General features: G+C 51.0%; 3 protein-coding genes across 3 annotated transcripts; all 3 read left to right on the top strand.

Moving 5' to 3' along the window:
- Positions 1 to 9,867: 9,867 nt before the first annotated feature.
- IUM83_02122 (uncharacterized protein) lies at positions 9,868 to 10,347 on the top strand (the record flags this gene model as incomplete). Its single annotated transcript, XM_067926020.1, has 1 exon — positions 9,868 to 10,347. The coding sequence occupies one exon, from the start codon at positions 9,868 to 9,870 to the stop codon at positions 10,345 to 10,347; it is 480 nt and encodes a 159-aa protein (XP_067801040.1).
- Positions 10,348 to 10,754: 407 nt separating this feature from the next.
- On the top strand, positions 10,755 to 11,456 carry IUM83_02121 (Dynein heavy chain; the record flags this gene model as incomplete). Its single annotated transcript, XM_067926019.1, has 2 exons — positions 10,755 to 11,065; positions 11,132 to 11,456. 2 exons carry the CDS (start codon positions 10,755 to 10,757, stop codon positions 11,454 to 11,456), a joined length of 636 nt encoding a protein of 211 aa, XP_067801041.1.
- A 560-nt stretch (positions 11,457 to 12,016) lies between these two features.
- On the top strand, positions 12,017 to 12,367 carry IUM83_02120 (uncharacterized protein; the record flags this gene model as incomplete). The annotated part of the gene is made up of 2 exons (XM_067926018.1): positions 12,017 to 12,105; positions 12,181 to 12,367. The coding sequence occupies 2 exons, from the start codon at positions 12,017 to 12,019 to the stop codon at positions 12,365 to 12,367; spliced, it is 276 nt and encodes a 91-aa protein (XP_067801042.1).
- Between the last annotated feature and the right edge of the window lie 5,547 nt (positions 12,368 to 17,914).

The following is a 17,914-nucleotide window of genomic DNA, read 5'->3' as shown; positions in this document are numbered from 1 at the left end:
CACAGTAGCGACGTTTAACGCATTTCGACTGCGTCCACCTACGCGCTTCTTCTCTGCCGCTAACTTCTATTGGAGCGGGGCGATTATGCGTGCATAATCCGGCAGTGAGTCTTGGAGCCAATTGGTGGCACAAATGAAATACCGCAGGTCGGCTATCGTTGCAGGTAGTGGAAGTGTCAATAGCGCATCCACGCGATCGGGGTCATGGCGAATGCCTGCTCCTGAGATTAGCCGTCCGCACCAGAGTACTTCCATCTTGAACAGTGAACACTTCGACACGTTCAGCTTCATTTTGGCCGCAGCCACCAGGGAAAAGAAGTGTCCCAGCACCTCGACGAACTCGCTCACAGACGGCGCAAAAAGAATAACATCATCGACCCATACTAGGGCTGAGTGAGGTATCAGCGGAGCCAGAAGGCGCTGCATCTCACCTTGGATGTGCAGAGCTGAGTCGGTTGCCCCTTGTGGGAATCTGTTTGGCGTGAACACACCATCCTCAGTAATGAACGAAAATATCTCCCTGCTCGCTTCGTGCAACGGCAGCTGCCAAAATCCTTGGGTGAAGTCGAATGACCCAAAGACTTTCTTGCCTGCGAAGGCATCGGTCGTGGTCGCATTGGTCGGCATCGATCCGGCGATGGGAATAGTGACTCGGATCACTGGCCTATAGTTAATGGTCATACGAAACTTGTCTCGAGACCCAGGCTTGCGTACAGGAACTACAGCAGACGCCCACCGGGACGCATTGTTCTTCACGACCAAACCATTAGCAACCAGGCTCCGCACGTACTCACGTACGAAATCAGCCTGGAGCGGTGCGCATTTGCGAGGTTGGCTGCGGTACGGGACTGCATCGTCTTGAAGAGTTACTCGCAGCGGTTCAACATGCGCTGGCGGGTCAGGTCTGATGGCTTTACTCCAAATGTCAGGATACTTGGTCAGGACACTTCGAACCGCCTCGACGTGGTTGGCCGGGAGACCCTCCGAGACTGCTTGAGCGACCAGTCGATCAATAACCTCCCTAGGATCGTGCACATCTCGTTCGTTAGGTAGGCCATCCCCAACAGGAAACTCGTCTTCCTCTGCACCCTGAAGAGGCTGACCAGCTAGCTGGGCCAGTTGGTGATCGATGTCAATGCCCAATACCTTTCGGGCATCCCGCCCCAATAGGAATTCTTCGCCTTCACCAACCAAAATTAGACATGGAACAGAGCGGATTGAGACTGGTCCCGCAATAGTGATCAACTCGAGGTTCAGTAGCACTCGTGTTCACACACCAGACGTCGTCCATCAGCCATTTCCACGTCGACCCGCGTGCTCAGTGGGGTAGGTGTCAGCGTGGGGAGTACAGCCAATAGCGAATCCACTTGGGGAATTATGCTCTTGTCAGCCCCAGTGTCCGGTATGTATGGCACCTCCACGAGACCGTTGATCCGGACAGAGCCTGCCGGTGACTCATACCTGGCAGCTTTGGATCGGATAGTGTTGGACCGCCTCTCCTTAGCCTCACGGAAACGCTCCCGTGCGTCGGCTTTCTGGGCCTAGGTGGCGGTGGGGCAATCCTTCCGCCAGTGCGCACCAGACATCCGTCCTGCGGCGGAGGGCGCGAGGGGCGTGAAGCCCGGCCAGGTACTGGAGGCGGCGAGGCAGCCGGCGGCGAACTTCGGGTCGGCGCTGGCTTGGTGGCTCCAGTTCGTGGTGGCTTTTGTTCTGACTTGGTGGCTCCAGTTCGTGGTGGCTTTTGTTCTGACTTGGGATCCCCCTTCTTAGCATAATCCTGCGACATGCGATGAAATCGCTGCTGTGATTTCGCGTGTTCCAGTATCAGATCAAAGAGGGAAACATCATCAGATTTGCAGTGTTTCTTCTCTAAATCGATCAATCGAGTGATCTGAGCCTTGAGAACAGGAGGTTGCAGACCGTCGACCAGCAGACGGCAACGAGCCTTCAATCGACTTTTGTAGCTAGCATCAGACTCATTCCCAGTGCCAACCAGGCCTTGTAGACCATTGTCTTCCACGATTCCGTTGAAGTCCTCGTAGTATCGGAAAATTCGGGCGTCACAGTCATCAATAGACAGATCCATCTTCGGCTGTTGACGGAACAGAGACGTGACATCAGGCACAAACTCGTTCTTGAGCGTGCGGCAACGCGCCTGCACGGCCTCCATGATGTCAGCGTCGGTGACTGCGGACAGTGGCTTCTTCAGCACGTAGGTAGCCATGTTCCTCAGCGTCTTGGGCCTCACCGAGCTCTTGACGGTGGCCACGACGCTTTCAAACGTCTCGTTGGTGACGCCACAGCGGTGGCGGATCTTCTCCACGTAGCGCTCCCACTCACGGTGCCACTCAATGAGCGCAGCATGCTCCCAGCTGGGCAGCTCCGGGGGCCGGATCAATTAGAAGATCGGTTACGGAACCGTCATCTCCACATCACCGTCGGAGTCCACTGCGAAGCCGGGAATTGTTGAAGTCCACTTCAACCGCACTGAAGACGAAACGAGTGTGTTCGTACTTAGTCGGCGAAGATTGGTAGTCTTGGGTAACCTTAGGTCGACACGCGCACCGAAGAGACGAAAAACCGGACAGCGGTGTCCGGGATAAAAAACTAACGCTTCGAAAAGCGCAAAGCTAGCTTTGTCGCGAATACCCGTGGTCTTGTTCCAAAGAGGAAAGTTGATCAATGAGCAGAGTTATTCAGGTAGAGAAAGCAAACTACGACTGACTACAACCCCTTCGGAGGTGTACTCCTAGTATGCTTTCGTTCATGCAGCGTGGTGGACGCGTGCCATCCACCACTAGAAACTCTTGACGCGTGCCTTGATCCAGTAAATCTAAGAAAGACCGTCCGTGCTTCCTTCATAGGCAGCGAGGCACACTCAGTGAGCTGCTATTCGACGGATCGGGATGTTGACGCTCCGCAGCAGCCTGAGCTTGATCATAATCCGCCGACAGTGCCTCGGCTTCTCGGGCGACAACGACTGTTGGGGCTGGAACATTGGCAAGAGGCGTTGATGAGGAGGTCAATATACTGCAGGCTCAACCTGCGGGCCATCTGGATGGTGATGCACTCGACCAAGTACCGCTGCTACTGCTGTGACGTGGCGGCTGCTGTGAGCTCGCTATCGCCGAGGTGATCGAGACCAACAACAAGGTGACCACGCACTACTGGTTCTGCGACGGCTCACCACTCAGCCCCGGTGGCGACAATTTCCATTCCAGCCCGCTCGTGCGACTCCACCACGGTCTACGTCACGTTCATCGACGACTAGAACGACGGACCCAGCGCGATCGTTGAGCTCGACAGCTTTAACTTCACGCAGACGGAGCTCGAATCGCTCTACCAGAATCCGGAGGACTGCTAAGCCAACTGGCGGGGATCGCCAAGCAGCCTTTGTACCCACAACCATCAAACTGAAGTATATCTATTAAGTGTTTGGGGCTTGCCTACGTGGTGGTGGGGGGGCATTAAAACATACCAAACAGTGGTAGATCAAGCATAAACAGCTCGTCCACTCAAAACAATCAGCACGGTCGTCATCGTGGAATCTCCTCAATGATGTTACCAAACTGTACGCAATGAATTCTAAGAGAGTAGAACGCTTTACACTTGGCAGATATCGAAGAGTACATCCACGTGTTGCAAAATTGAGCCTAAACCTGTAGTTGCCCCTAATCAAATATTCAAGTTCGTCAACGACGGTTTCTAGATAACCTCTAGTTATTCTACTGGCTAACAATTTATCAACCAAAGCGTGACGGGTCGTGATGTGAGTCATATGAACGTACTTCGTCAAATTTGGTTGGGGCAGTCCAACATCCTATGCGTCTTGCTATCGTTTCGTTGCAATTCTCTTCGGCCTACTCTGGGTCATGGAAGCACCTGGAACAGACAACTGTTGTGCATCATTCGCCCGTGTCTGCTCTCTAGATCGAACGAACGGCTGATGTGGTGTAGATCCATTGCCTCAAACCTGGTTAAAGTTGCGATCTCCGACGTGCTGATGCTTTGCAGGAGAACATGGGACTCGCTCATAGAGCTGTCCCGTACAACGTAGACTTATTTAGTTGCAGAATAAGGGGGATTATCTCCCCCGCCTGGGACCACCAGTCCTCACTCCGTCTTTTAACTGCTAATACACAAGCACCTCCGGGCATCCTTCCTCCTCCAAGACCTCTTCCTTCGGCACCTTCACGCTGTCCTCCGCTGTTATATTCCTCTGCTATTCCTTCCTCTAACATGTCCAATCCAAAGCCTTAACAGGCCATGCGCCCAATGCTAACAAGAGGACCCGTGCGAAGCTGCCACATGTCAAGCAAGCCCGACGGACCACGTCTGCTCGATGGCTGCCACGTCGCAAGCCACTTCCGCTACGAGGCCATGCTGCCCCCATGATCCATGCTGCTCTACTTGGCCTGCTGCCCCCCTTGCGCCAGCCACTGAGCTGCAGCGCCGCACGAGTCACACACATACCGTGCTAGCCGGCTACTGCCGACTCGTGAGGCCACGTTGCCCACTGCGCCAGCCACCGTGCTGCTGCGCTGCGTTGAGCAGGACGTCTGCCACGCTATGCATAAGAGCCAGTAGAAATGCGCTGGACTCCGCGCCAAACGCGCTACATGCTGTGCCGGCCACAGGCTGAGCCCCTATGAGCTGTAAGACCGCCTGACAAGGCAGGCAAGCCTTTCGTACTCATGTACTAGTACTTCAAAGCGAGATACTATACCGCTGCTTCCACGTTTTCATGCGAAAGCTACCTTAGAGAGCTTTCATGTAAATACGCCCATGAGAGACTTGCACGACATCGCAAAGTCAGGCCTTCAGCACGAATATAGCAGTGGACATGCTACTCAGTGCCCCTGTCCATCTATATTGCTGCTACCTGAAAATGAACGACAAGCTCACATACACGAAGCATCTGTCAATAAAATTGAATTGCCTACATGACATGCTACACAATGCCTCTGTCAAAATAACATATCACATGAATATGAACAACAAGCAAACCAAATACAAAATCAAAATCATGAAGCCTCTGCCCATGAACTAAAACTAAGATCTACCCCCTTGCAATGAGCGACAAGCAACACACAGCCTCTGTCGATAGCGTACGATTTCAATAATATACACGACAAGCACAGAAAGCCTCTGTCAATGTCAGATACTGAAAAAAAAAGAGATAACATGAAATGAAATACTTCGATGTACATCACATTAAAGGGAAAATAATCCTTGCTCTCAACGACAAGCACACAAAGCCTCTGTCTTATGTCTCCACTATTGTAATACCTACGACACAAAACCAAAAACGAAATGCGCCGATCACAACGGCGTGTAAGGCATGAACCATGAACAGCCAAAACATTAAAGAAAAAAAAAATAGCTGTCGAGAGTCGCCACATTATGGTGATCCAGAAATGCCACAAAGGCTCTGCCGGTGGATTAAACTCCTAAACATGTGACATATACAAAATGTCAGGTTCTAAATAGACCATCTCTCAATGGATTCAGTCGCACACATACTTCCGCTAGTGCATGATATAAGCATAATTATTCACAAACGAGAAACATCTCGATAAGGACACTAGGGAGAGAAAATAGAATACCTCCCAAAGATATGAGCCCGCACATTTAAAGCGGAAAGCTGTGTTGCTACGGAAGATATTAAGTAGATGCAGTCCATGCTTCTAGAGCTACATGCTCCTACAAATGGCAAAGTAATTTACTCTAAGCGAACTATAAGTCGCTGAGCTGTAAGGAAAAAATCTACAAGCGTTAAATTAAAATCACATTGTCAACAAGATTATGTTGCAATTGTCAGTCTAAAGCGACTGGGTGGCTCAAAGCCTTGAAAATGTAATACTTTGACCAGATTGAGGAAACTGGGAGGCTCATAAGCCTACCTGTTGAGATGGCCAAGTCCTCTCAACGACTCATGTAAAAGGAGAGAATCGGGAGTAACATAAGTTACCGAGACTTCCGAAAGGAGACACAAACAAAACTAAGAGCAAAACATTCAATATCCACGAGCAAGAAGTTCGAGTAATGTACGCTCGGCGAACAGGTTTTATCCCAACCAGAAAAAAGGGGTTTCCTGAGTAGCCACTCAAAACCGCAAAGATACAAATAAAAAGGTGAATACGTGCAAAACACATCTACAAAATCTAGTACATGCAAATTATCGGTGAACAGGTTTCTCCTCCACAAGAAGGTTTTCCTGACTAGCCACGTACAGTCGCAAAGCAAATATCTGCGATCACGAGCAATACGTACAACACATTAGATGATACATAATCGGTGAACAGGTTTCTCCTTCATAAGAAGGTTTTCCTGACTAGCCACGTACAGTCGCAATGAAAATATCTGCGATCACGAGCAATACGCACAACACATTAGATGATACATAATCGGTGAACAGGTTTCTCCTTCATAAGAAGGTTTTCCTGACTAGCCACGTACAGTCGCAATGAAAATATCTGCGATCACGAGCAATACGCACAACACATTAGAGAATACATAATCGGTGAACAGGTTTTCTCTTCACAAGAAAGGTTTCCTGATTAGCCCACCATAGCTCAAACTAAATGACCAAACATTAAGCACAACAACCTTTGGCATATCGCCCTACAGGCGAAATAAGCCACACGGGGTAGAAGATCACCAATGGTGAAGGCACAAATTGCCCAAGCCAATTGCTAAGGTCACAATAAAAATGCCTAAACTTATGCAAGCTACAACCTAGCAAGCAACGCACGTTCTTCGATGTGGGAGGCTGTTAAAGTTGCGCATCTCCGACGTGCTGATGCTTTGCAGGAGAACATGGGACTCGCTCATAGAGCTGTCCCGTACAACGTAGACTTATTTAGTTGCAGAATAAGGGGGATTATCTCCCCCGCCTGGGACCACCAGTCCTCACTCCGTCTTTTGACTGCTAATACACAAGCACCTCCGGGCATCCTTCCTCCTCCAAGACCTCTTCCTTCGGCACCTTCACGCTGTCCTCCGCTGTTATATTCCTCTGCGATTCCTTCCTCAAACATGTCCGATCCAAAACCTTAACAAACCTGAACCATGTAGCACGTCAAAACTAAGCGCCTCAGCGAGCCCAAGCATATCACACCACTACTGGTCAAGCATGCCGGTCGCGATCCAGACCCCCGAGGGGTACAATGTGACGGATTCATGTAACTATGCATGATTCGTCAATTTCTTCATACGTAAATTGTCAATTGGTACATTTGGTGTACAAGTCAAGTGATAACTTGACCAATGATAGTTGAGAAGGAGTTTTTGTCAATCGTTTAGCGGACGTAGCTACAACAAGGTAGTGCAGCAACTTGCTAGCGACAGTTAAAACTTAATGTCACCCTTCAATTTTCCATCGTGAGCGCTAGTACCATTACATACAACCCAGTTATCGGCGGTGCCACCACCGTACATTACAACAAAGTATTGTATAATTGATTTCACAGATCAATAATAAACTATAAAGCCTTTGCAGCCTAAACAAACGTTGGTAAAATAGGATCATTTCCTCGGAAAGGGTTTCACACTGATGTGGTTTTCCTTTTCTCCTTATGGCTTCAGTACTGTTCGCATCGATGAACTAACTATAATGACGACTATGTAGTAGCAAACCGTTGCCAACATGCGGCCGGCACAAGAGTTGGCAAGGTCACCCAGTAGTGCCAGGCAGAAGCGAACAAACGTAATTTCTTGAGGAATACTTAGCACGTTAGTCAATAAAGCGAATAATAAGCGCATTTCGTCTATTAGTTGTGGAAACCATGGATTTTTAGTGCGCTAGTACAAAAGAAGTTCGATAGATGGCTATGACATAACGATCCTAGCGTGCCACACCATATGTTACGGTGTAAACTACCGAGCATCCCACCAAAGGCCCCAACTTGCGAGTCAAGCGAGCACATAGATTAAGGTTATATAGCCTCCCTCCTCCCCTCCCCCCCCCCCCCCCCGCCCCAAACGAGCACTCTCGCACAGTATCGCCTCCCTCTTCATTGACCAAAATAAAGAATCACAGCGGAGGAGGCCACCACCGAACCACCGACGCGCAGTCCAGACGCTGAGGCCCACCACCAAGAGCGACCCGCGCCGCGTGCGCCACGGTACCAGCCCACGGTGACCACATCCGCGTGCACCCGTACGCTGCTCATGTTCAACAGCCGCGAGTCTCTGCGCGACGACTACCTGTTCGAGACGCTCGCGGCTGCGAGGGCGTATTCGGCGCGCACATGACGGGCGGTGGATTTGGCTTCTTCAACGTGGCGCTCGTGCAGTAGCAGTACGCGCAGAATCGCATGGACGCCGTACGCCCCGCCGACAAGTTCGGCTCCGACATGCCCAAGCTCGATAGCTTCCCCACGCGCATAGGTGACGGCGCTCACGTTGTGCCGGCCGGCGTCCTCACCCCACTTCCGCCTAAATTTCCATCTGAACAGGATGATGATGTATGAGAGACAAGTACATCGGCGTGGTTTGAGTTCGCGAGTCAACGAGTGACAAACGTAGGCAGGACGATGAAGCATTCCGCTTGCCATAAATCGAGCCGGCTGCTGCTACTGCTGTCGAGTTCTTCGGCGCAAGGACACCGTGGCGTGGTGCGTCATCCCTTGGTGGCTGTTGCAGCGCTTTGACGGCCGCTTGGCACTGCAGTACACGCTCCTTGCACTCACCGCCGTTGAGCTCGTGCTTGATGTTCCAGTTGACCCTGGAACGCCAGATTCGACGGATTCGACGGAGACGATGAAGCTGAACCCGTGGCTGCCGCTGGAGTTCTCCTGGGTGGACGAGGAGCGTCCGCCTTTTGTGCCCGAACCGATTCCCCCCGTGTCTAGCATGTGCATGCGCTACGTGCCCCACGCTCGACTTGGTGCGGGTCGTCTGCTGGAAGCGATGCGGGATCCGACGACGATGGAGGGCTCGGTTACTGACGATGAACGTGAGGCGAAGGCTGAGAGCGACGCTTGGACGGAGGACTCGCGCTTCCCGCTGCCAACTCTAATGGTGGAAATGATTACTGGCTTGGACATTTGCATAAGGACAAACTGATGCGAACGGACAGTCTTCCAAAGTCATTGCCATGCGATGCAACATCTCTCGCCAATGCGAGCGCCTCCCTGATATCCATCGCAGCAAGTGGGATCCTCGTAGCACCCGAAGCCAAATCATGTGCCCCTCAAGTATGTAGTGAGATCTTAGATCCATTTTTTTGTGTATGTAGTGCGGCGGAACAAGAACGCCTGTGCCTCTCTGTACTGTGTCTTGCTTAGTGGCAACTCTAGATCTCCAGCACTCCCACAATTTTATAATCAGGAAAATGAACGAGGCGGAGCGCTGGGCAAAAAACAAAAACAAATGGTCATCTATTTCCGAACGGAGGTAGTAAAAGTTAAAATACTCGTAGAAAGCGAAAACAATTCTAATTCGATTGCGTTTTACACGCGCTTTCCGAATATACAATATGTTAAGAATGAAAACAGTGAAGTCACCCGCACCAAATAAAATCGCCACCGTTGGAGTACAGGATTCCTATAAACTTATCCATTTTGGTAGTACAGAATTCAAACAGGATTTTCAACCGAACGCATACAGGACGTAAGAAAAAAAAAACTTTCTAGTGTCTTCAACCCGAACCCACACACACAGCTTTCCATTTGGCAGCCGCTGCTCGCCGCTCCCCCGGTCAGATCACTAAGCAGCGCCGCCACTCCACCAAGCAACCGCCGCCGCCGCTCCTAGCAACCGCCGCCGCCGCCTCAAGCAACCGCCCCGCTGCGCCTGTCAGCGGTCGTTGCGCGCGCACCAAGCCGACGAGGGGACGTCTGCTAGCACCTCTTCACTTGCACAATGACGGGCACACGGCGCAGTCCACGGTTTGCGGCGCGCAGTAGCAACCACCAGACACCAGCACACACTAACTACGCAAGTGAGTGCCCACGAGCACGCGCCAACGTGCCAGCGATGGTCATCCCACAGGGCACGGCTTCCGAAGGCGATGGTGGGTCCGAGCGTGGAGTCGGTGTAGTCGGCAACGTCGACAACCGTGCCGATGAAGGAGTTAATTCTGCAGGTCGCGGGGATAGCAACCAACACGAGGATGTGAACGAGGAGAACACTAACGAGGGCGTAGAAATCTGTGATGGTGATGATGCTGGCGATGGTGACGACTGTGAAGACGTTGGTGACGGCGACAATGGTGGAGAAGCCGCAGCCTCCGACAATAGTGAACGGGTCCAGGATTCATCCACGATTCCTGTGTGGCTTCGTGCTCCAGAGCCGGTGTTCGTGGACGCGCCCACAACGTGGCGTAATGATTGGAAAGAATGAGACACGTCTTTCTCACAGTATAAGGAGCAAACACATCAGGTGTTGCCTCGATTTGTGGTCATGTCCAGGGCACAACGCAACAAGCGGCTACTAAACACGAATAAAGGCAAACAAGGTGATGTCGAGCTGGTGCCAGAGGGTCTAGACCCGTATCAGCGGACGTACATATGCAAGCATGGATGGCCTCCACGTTTGAAGATGCCTGGTGTGTTGGGAAAGCGTCCGCGACATACACTGAGTGTCCGTTCCGGTTCTTCGTGCAGTGGAGGATGAAGGACAACTGATGGCAGCTACAGGTGCGAGGGGGACGGTTTGTTCATAAGCACAGGGTCTCAGCGGATACATACAGTACATACCCCTGTGGAAGGGGTATAAAAGACGGGCGTGTCGAAGCACGCGTGGAAGGAATGCTGGAAGCCGGAGCAAAGCGGACTAAGATCTATGATTACCTACTGGAGCACAACCAGAACGGCATCCAGTCCGACGTGGACAACTTAGTGCGGACCCACTCGTCTGCGGAGTCATCCGCGAATGACGGTGATGAGACTTCTGCGGAGGTAGCTCAGTTCATGGCGGAGGACCCAAGAAACCTGGCGACCGTTGCTGCTACTTCGACGGGCGCGTCGGGGGTCACATCGCTCGCCTCGGCGCACATGCGGGAGCTGTACGAGCGTTTTCCTGAGATGCTACTCGTTGAATCCAGCTACAAAACCAATAGGTATGTCAGCAGCGGTATATTGATGTATTAGCTATATCAGCAATTTACCGAATGTGCTCTATGCAGACACAACTATCAGCTATTAACGATGATGGTGATGAATGAATTCGGCGAAGGTTCACCTGTTCAGCACTCCATTTGTGAAGCGAACGGCGATTGGCACTTGGAGAGAGCCATCGCACACTTTAAACGCATGTATCCGGACAAAACGAGGCTGCTTCGTGTGATCATGGTCGACAAGGATCTCAATGAGATTAAAGTGCTCCAATTAGCGTTTCCAGAGGCACACATTCTCATTTGCCACTTCCATGTCATTAAATGGATGAAGGAGACGCGCGAAAAACCCGAATACGGCAAGATTTCCAACGAGGATGCGGGTCAAGTGGACTAGGCTATACATGGAATGATCTACGCTGAACAGGAGGACGCATACAATAAGCACCACGCAGCATTCGAGAGACTGTGTAAACCCAGGGGACTGACGGGCATCTTCGCATACTTTGAGCGCAACTGGCGTCGAAGTCAAGAAATCTGGGTTATGTGTCACCGACACAAATTGCCTCACAACCACAACCATACGAACAATCGCCTTGAGAACGTTTTTGGCAAGCTCAAGGGATGTTCAGATGGGAACTCAAGCATGACAGCATGTGTCAAGGTGCTGGTGAGTGCAAGTCGTCGGGCGTGTAAAGAATACCAGTATCGAAGGTCGCGCATAGGTTGAATTTAAACCCTAACTACGACGAGGAGATGTCCACGGTGCTTCGGTATACAACTCACTACGTGGCTAAAGCGTTAGAACCCCAGTACGCAATCGGTTTGTCCAAGGCAGACAGCTACACATTCGAAGTTGACCAAGAAGATGCCAACTTCGTCCACGTGCGAGGGGATTGTGCGACCTACAGGCTATCTGTCGTCGACTGGAGGTGCGACTGTGACTTTGCTTCCTCGATGCCGTTACCGTGTCGACACGTCATAGCGTATCGTAAGCATGCGGCTGTACCAAGTGCTTTAATTCCACTTACACGTGTGGACCAGAGGTTTGTACTTATTGAAGTATCATACAGGATTCGTACGTGACTAAGACGTGACTCAATTTTGTTTAACGTTTTTAGATGGACAGTCCCCGCTGTGGATCTGACAGAGGTGAATCAGTTGAATACACCGATTTCGAGTCAGCCGCGAGGCAGCGAGCACGTCAGCGGATCCCACAGGAAAGATACCGAGAGGAAGTTTGGGCTACGGGCCTCATTTCAAGCGAACTCGCAGACATTTAGGACGACGATGAGTTCGACCGCATGATGGACTACGTGCTAATGCAGTGGCGTCATGTGCGAAAGAATAGCCATCGAAATCTCGACGCAGATGCAAGGATATGTAACTCAAATGCGATGTCGATCAAACCTCAGAACGGAACCACACCGATATTGCTCACGTAAACAAGAGCAGACCACCTTATCCAACCATTGTGCATCGATGGAAGAAGAGCGCAACGCCGGCGAGTCCAGTGATGAAGTTTGTAGCGCCTCAACAGGATCTATCGACCCGTGCGACGGCAGATCAACCTCGCCCGTGCGCATCCAGATCAACAAAAGGCAAGAAAATCAGGACGTCCCCGCAAAGTGGGCCAAAAAGAAAAAAATCGACGAACGCAATAGTCGTGCCTGGTATAACACCGTCTCGGCAGCGCGTGTGGCAGCAAAAGCAGACACTCTGAAAGGGTTGTTTTGTGCTCTAGATAAGGAACAACCCTCTGTCACTGAAGTGCGTTCCCGATTGAGTGGTCTTGTAGTGAAGACACCCAACTCCGAGTACAAGAAGCCAAAGTTCATGAATATGAAAAAATCCTGTACTAAACATGGACGCGTTCTATTTGCTGCCAGCAGATCTACTTCAATCCTGTATGAAGGTCTTGCCAGTGTCAAACTCTCCTCGGAGTGCCGTTTCCATCGACGAAGAAGACCAGAGCGGAGACAACAGCGAGCATGGGATAGCGATTGACGAGGTGATGATCAAGAATTATGACACCTACTCTCGATCGCAAATCGAGGCCTTCAAACGAATTGAAAATCTGAAAACCAAGGTATCGTTAGGCTTCCCGTTTAACAAGTGGCTTCTCGACGACGTTCTTCCTGCTATGCCAGTGCACCAGCATGACGTTGTGCGCCAAACAGCGGAAAAGATCGTTTGTACGTATCCTTACTCACCTATTCCAGGACTCGACTCCATGTTGGAAAATAACTACGCGATGCTGTACCGTGCAACACCACCGACGTGGTTGAGTGATGCTTGCATCCGTGCTCTATATGAGCATCTCCAGGAGGCATTTTTCGGCGGTATACACTCAGCAACGTCACGACCGCTTCGCATTTCTTCAAAGACACGCAGTTACAAAAACCTCAATATCGATGAGCACGTAGCTGAAGCCGTGCAGTCGGCTGTACTACATGATGGTAGCGCTTATGTATTGATTCTTGTCAACTTCGACAGCGCTCACTGGTGCAGTCTGATTGTCCTCGCCGAGCTGAAGCGTGTCTTTTACTACGGCCCGCTCGGTCTGAACAGTTATTTTATGGCGCTAAAGGCGATCGCCGAGAGTATTTTGTTGCGTGCGCTCAATGACAGAGGATTCATTGCGTTGGTGCTGAATAATCCGGTCCAATTTGACCACTTTAGCTGTGGAATTTTCGTGTCGTGGAGTTTCATCCGCTATGTAGTCCCAGACGTAACAACTGACATGACAGCAGCATCACTCACACGTCGACGTTTTGAGCTCTTCTTCTACATACTCACGGGAAGTCGCGACATTTTTTCTCGCGGACAGGTAACCAGCTTGCCCGATCTGTCTATCGCAAATCAAAGCAAGCTGAAGGCAACGCGACCTGGCAATGGTGATGGCACCGAGATAGCTGTGGATTCCGACAACGCGCCAGACACCAATATCAAAACGCTGGTCGACATGGAAATGCCAACCAGGGACAATAGCAATGCTACGTCCGTCGAGATAAGGGTACCAATCGACGACTCTGCTGAGGGCAGCGATCTTCCTCCCACTCAGGTGAGAGGTGCGTATAGCTTGTAGGTGCACGAGAATAAATTAACATTGCTTGGGTGGTTACTAGTGGCTGTAATGATCATGTTCGTCCCTGTCGACAACTTCACAACGTATCGTGTATGCTATATGCGTACTTCTGCTCGATAATGAGCTGACGTCGTCTCCAAGTCCCTAACGCCTTCAGTCAAGTAGGGTCCCAACCCTTTCATATCTTCGGTATCTTACCCATGTGTTTCATCTCGTTAGGGAGGAATTTAGCCTACAGGATTCGTCCTGTCCAAATATTGGAAAAGACAGGATTATCCCGTTTCGTCCATGAAAAAAATCCTGTACTCCAACACCCGCCAAATAAAATCCGGGCTTTCGGGGTTCCGTACATGGAGATATTATTTTCCGACCGATATTCTTAACATTCCTAAATGATCAATAGCTTAAATGGAGCGCAAGGCATAGCTCTTGTTGTACGGTTAAATCGTGCTTAGGTTCCTAAGCATATTGTGTCCGACGCAGACTCAAATAGAATTGAAGCCATCTGAAAGATGTAGCCATTTCTTTATCTGACACAGTCTTTAAATGAAACAGCGCCTCGGTTCGAGCCACATAGGTGCCACTATTCATATCGAAGCCGTTCGACGAGGCATCCTTGCTGAAATCAGCTCACGTTCGCTGTCCGTGAACTGGTACGTGAGGGCCACCTGCGAGGACACGTCTAACGCAAAGAGTTGGTAATCTTACGCATCCATTTCGACTGCAATATCGGGTGCCGGAAGCGAGTTGAAGTATTCTAGCGACACACCGTTCAAGTGGGGTGTGTGGAGCACATGTCACCACCACAGCAAATCCTGCTGTCTGTCAGGTGTAGCCGAGACACACTAAAACAAATGTAGATGGCTTTCGCGCTGGCGCTGGAGAAACGGCCGCGCAGCACGGAGGCATGTTGCCACGTACCGAACGCTTCTCATTAGTGCCGATAGGCCCGTTTTTAGAGCGGCGAAGCAGAGAAATTATCCACCACAACCCCCCGTGCCTCGAGCAACTTCTCCGGCGGCACAGATACTGTTTCCACAACAGAGTCCAATACGAGACCCATTACGAGTTGTTGTGTGTTCCAATCGGGAACGTCTTAGCTTTTATGGCGGCGTCAGCACCCAGGACCGCCACCACGACGTACCCTAGTGACCGGTTCGCATCATCACAAGATCTACCAACGTCTAAGGCCACATTGACGTGGTTGTTAATCCGGTTGAAATTGCAGATATCATCCTGGAAGATGTCAGTGGTGTGTGAACAGTGTACGTGAGCGACGGCACCACCAGCAATCTCGTAGAACCCCGATGACTGAGTCCAACCAAAACGCGCGGCGATCTCGATCACGATGTCGTCATCCTCCTCAACATGTGAGGTGAAAAAAAAATATACAGAGCAGAGGCTACGTCACCAGCCATCACAAAGGCCCGAGCATTTTGGGTGGTTTCGACTGGATATCAGGATCTCTGATGCCACCTCATCGCAGTGTGTATAATCCGGCTTAGTGATGCGGTCCTGGCCCGTACAGTCGTTGATGGAGATGGCTTCGGGATACGACAGATCGTGAATCGTCTGATCTGTGACGCTGGCGTCCTCGCCGCCCTTGTCAACCACTTCGAAGTGACGGATGATAATCTCGGGCCATTGCTTGAGGAGGTCCCGATCGAGCACGAGGCATCGCCCTGCGTCCCCTAACAGATGTTCTTGTGGATCACATTAAAACGGTTTCTCGCCGACCCTTCGTTTTGTGGGCGCTGCTCATGCCGCGGAGGCGTCTTACTTAACCAGACTTCAACACCGCCATGAACAATCTTCTGGAGCGCCTCAAAATCTTGCATATTTTGTTCAGCACAACTGGCACCAGATTTTTGTTTGGCCGGTAGTCGTTAGCCGTCTGCCCGAATACCATTTCGACAAAAGTCGGAAGCGAAGTAAACGACCGCCGTCTATATTCAGATAGTGCCGTCCGCAGAGGAGTATGCAGAAGAAACCCGAGTCCTGTCGCTCCCAGCCGCAATGGCGGGTAATCGTTCGGTGGCAACCTAATCCCATTATCGCCATAACTTGAACTAGAATGGCTCTGCAAGTCACAAGCCATAGATCACTTATTGCACGGATGTTCGGGCGCATTACTGCTGCAGCCTTGACGCCGACGACAGGGAGCAGGTGGCTGGGTCGCGGCGCGGTTCTAGTGTGCTGTTCACGTCGAGCGAAGCTGGACGATGAACAAAACAGACGCTCTCGCGGCAACTTTCGAGCTCGCGAGCCGCCGCCGGACCTCGATCTAGCCGATGGACACTTCATAGCCACCAGCGCTTTGGCTGGCTTCGTCTTCAGTGAGGACACCGTCTTCCTCAGCTTCTTCGCAGGTGGAGCCGACGGCTTATCGTCCAGGTCGGAGCCGGAGTCGTGGAAAAAGTCACCCGCAGTATTCCTTGAGGTCCCAGCACTCGATGATGCCGTGGCAAGCTTATGTGCACTTGCGCGTGTCGGTCGCACCTTCATCACAGATCACTTTCGGCACCACTCGCTTGCTCTTCCGGAGCGGCGCGGGATCGGACGTGCGCCTCGCAGGCTTCATCGTCCACGGCTCGTTCGCGCCCATGATGTCCACTACATTAGGAGAAGCGACGGCAGCAGTTGCCGCAGGGACCTCGCTGTGACATGTAGTCTCGCCAGTGTCGAAGCCCGACATAGGCAAGATCTACAGATCCTAGATGGCTCCTCTGCGTGGGGTTTCCGCACGCGGCTATCGGGTTGTAGTCAGCTATGCCGCACAGCGAAAGCGGGCGTGTTAGAGCTTCAGTATGCAGAAGTCAATCAATGGCAGTGAGCACGAGGGCTCTGTTTCCTGCAAGAACATGAAGGACATAGAGTAGATAGCTTTAGTATAGTTACGTTGATCTGAGTTTTATGCCAATACACGAACTGCTGGTGAGCGGTTGTTCCGGAACGAGGTTCTCACTTACTTGAGAACTTGACGCCTACGGCTGAAATGAGAACCCAAGCGAGCCGTTCATTGCTGTACCTGTCGTAGCGTTCCCCCTCGGCACTCACGTGCATTTTGCCTTACCTCTATCTAGCCGACTTAACTACCATGACTGTGACTCTACAACGTAGTAGCAGCATGGCGCGTAATGCGCCTCACTCGTTATCCGATGGGGTTGTCTCGGCTCTCGATAACGGGGAGATGGTTAGGCTGTGATGTGCGGGTCATAGATACCGCCAATGTACCAATATGAACCGGTATACCGGACGTACAACTTTGAAGTGGAAAACGCAATTCCCTCGCTTTGCCATGAAATATACGAATAATAGTTCATCGTATCTGGTGAGTGATGATGCCCGAATTCCTTGTGATGAATGATACCATGTGTCTTTTTTTTCTTGTTCCATACGATCATGTGATTGGACATCTGCATAAATGATTTAATTGGACGGATATTTATCACGAGGGTACCACAACAAAGAGAACATTTATCGCAAGGGTACCACAACGAAGGTGATTGGTAAAAAAAAGAAGTCATAATATATAAATACACCAGGCGAAACACCATCTCCGTGCTAACGAGCAGCTCAACATGCAAGCTCAGCAGGGGTCTCTCGGCAAGTTGGACTTGGTATCACGTTCTGGTTTTGAAGAACCGGCAATTGGAATATTCTTCACTAAGTTAGAAGACGCGGGCTCTTTCATAAGGCGCTATGCTTTCAACATGAACAAGGCCGTGAAGCGCAAGAAGGCCGGTGCGAATCACACGAAATGGCTG

This window comes from Phytophthora cinnamomi (genome assembly GCF_018691715.1).
Source record: "Phytophthora cinnamomi strain GKB4 chromosome Unknown Contig0, whole genome shotgun sequence".
Classification (NCBI taxonomy): Eukaryota; Oomycota; class Peronosporomycetes; order Peronosporales; family Peronosporaceae; genus Phytophthora; species Phytophthora cinnamomi.
Note: the sequence above shows the minus strand (reverse complement) of the source record. Positions and strands in the feature narration are given on the sequence as shown.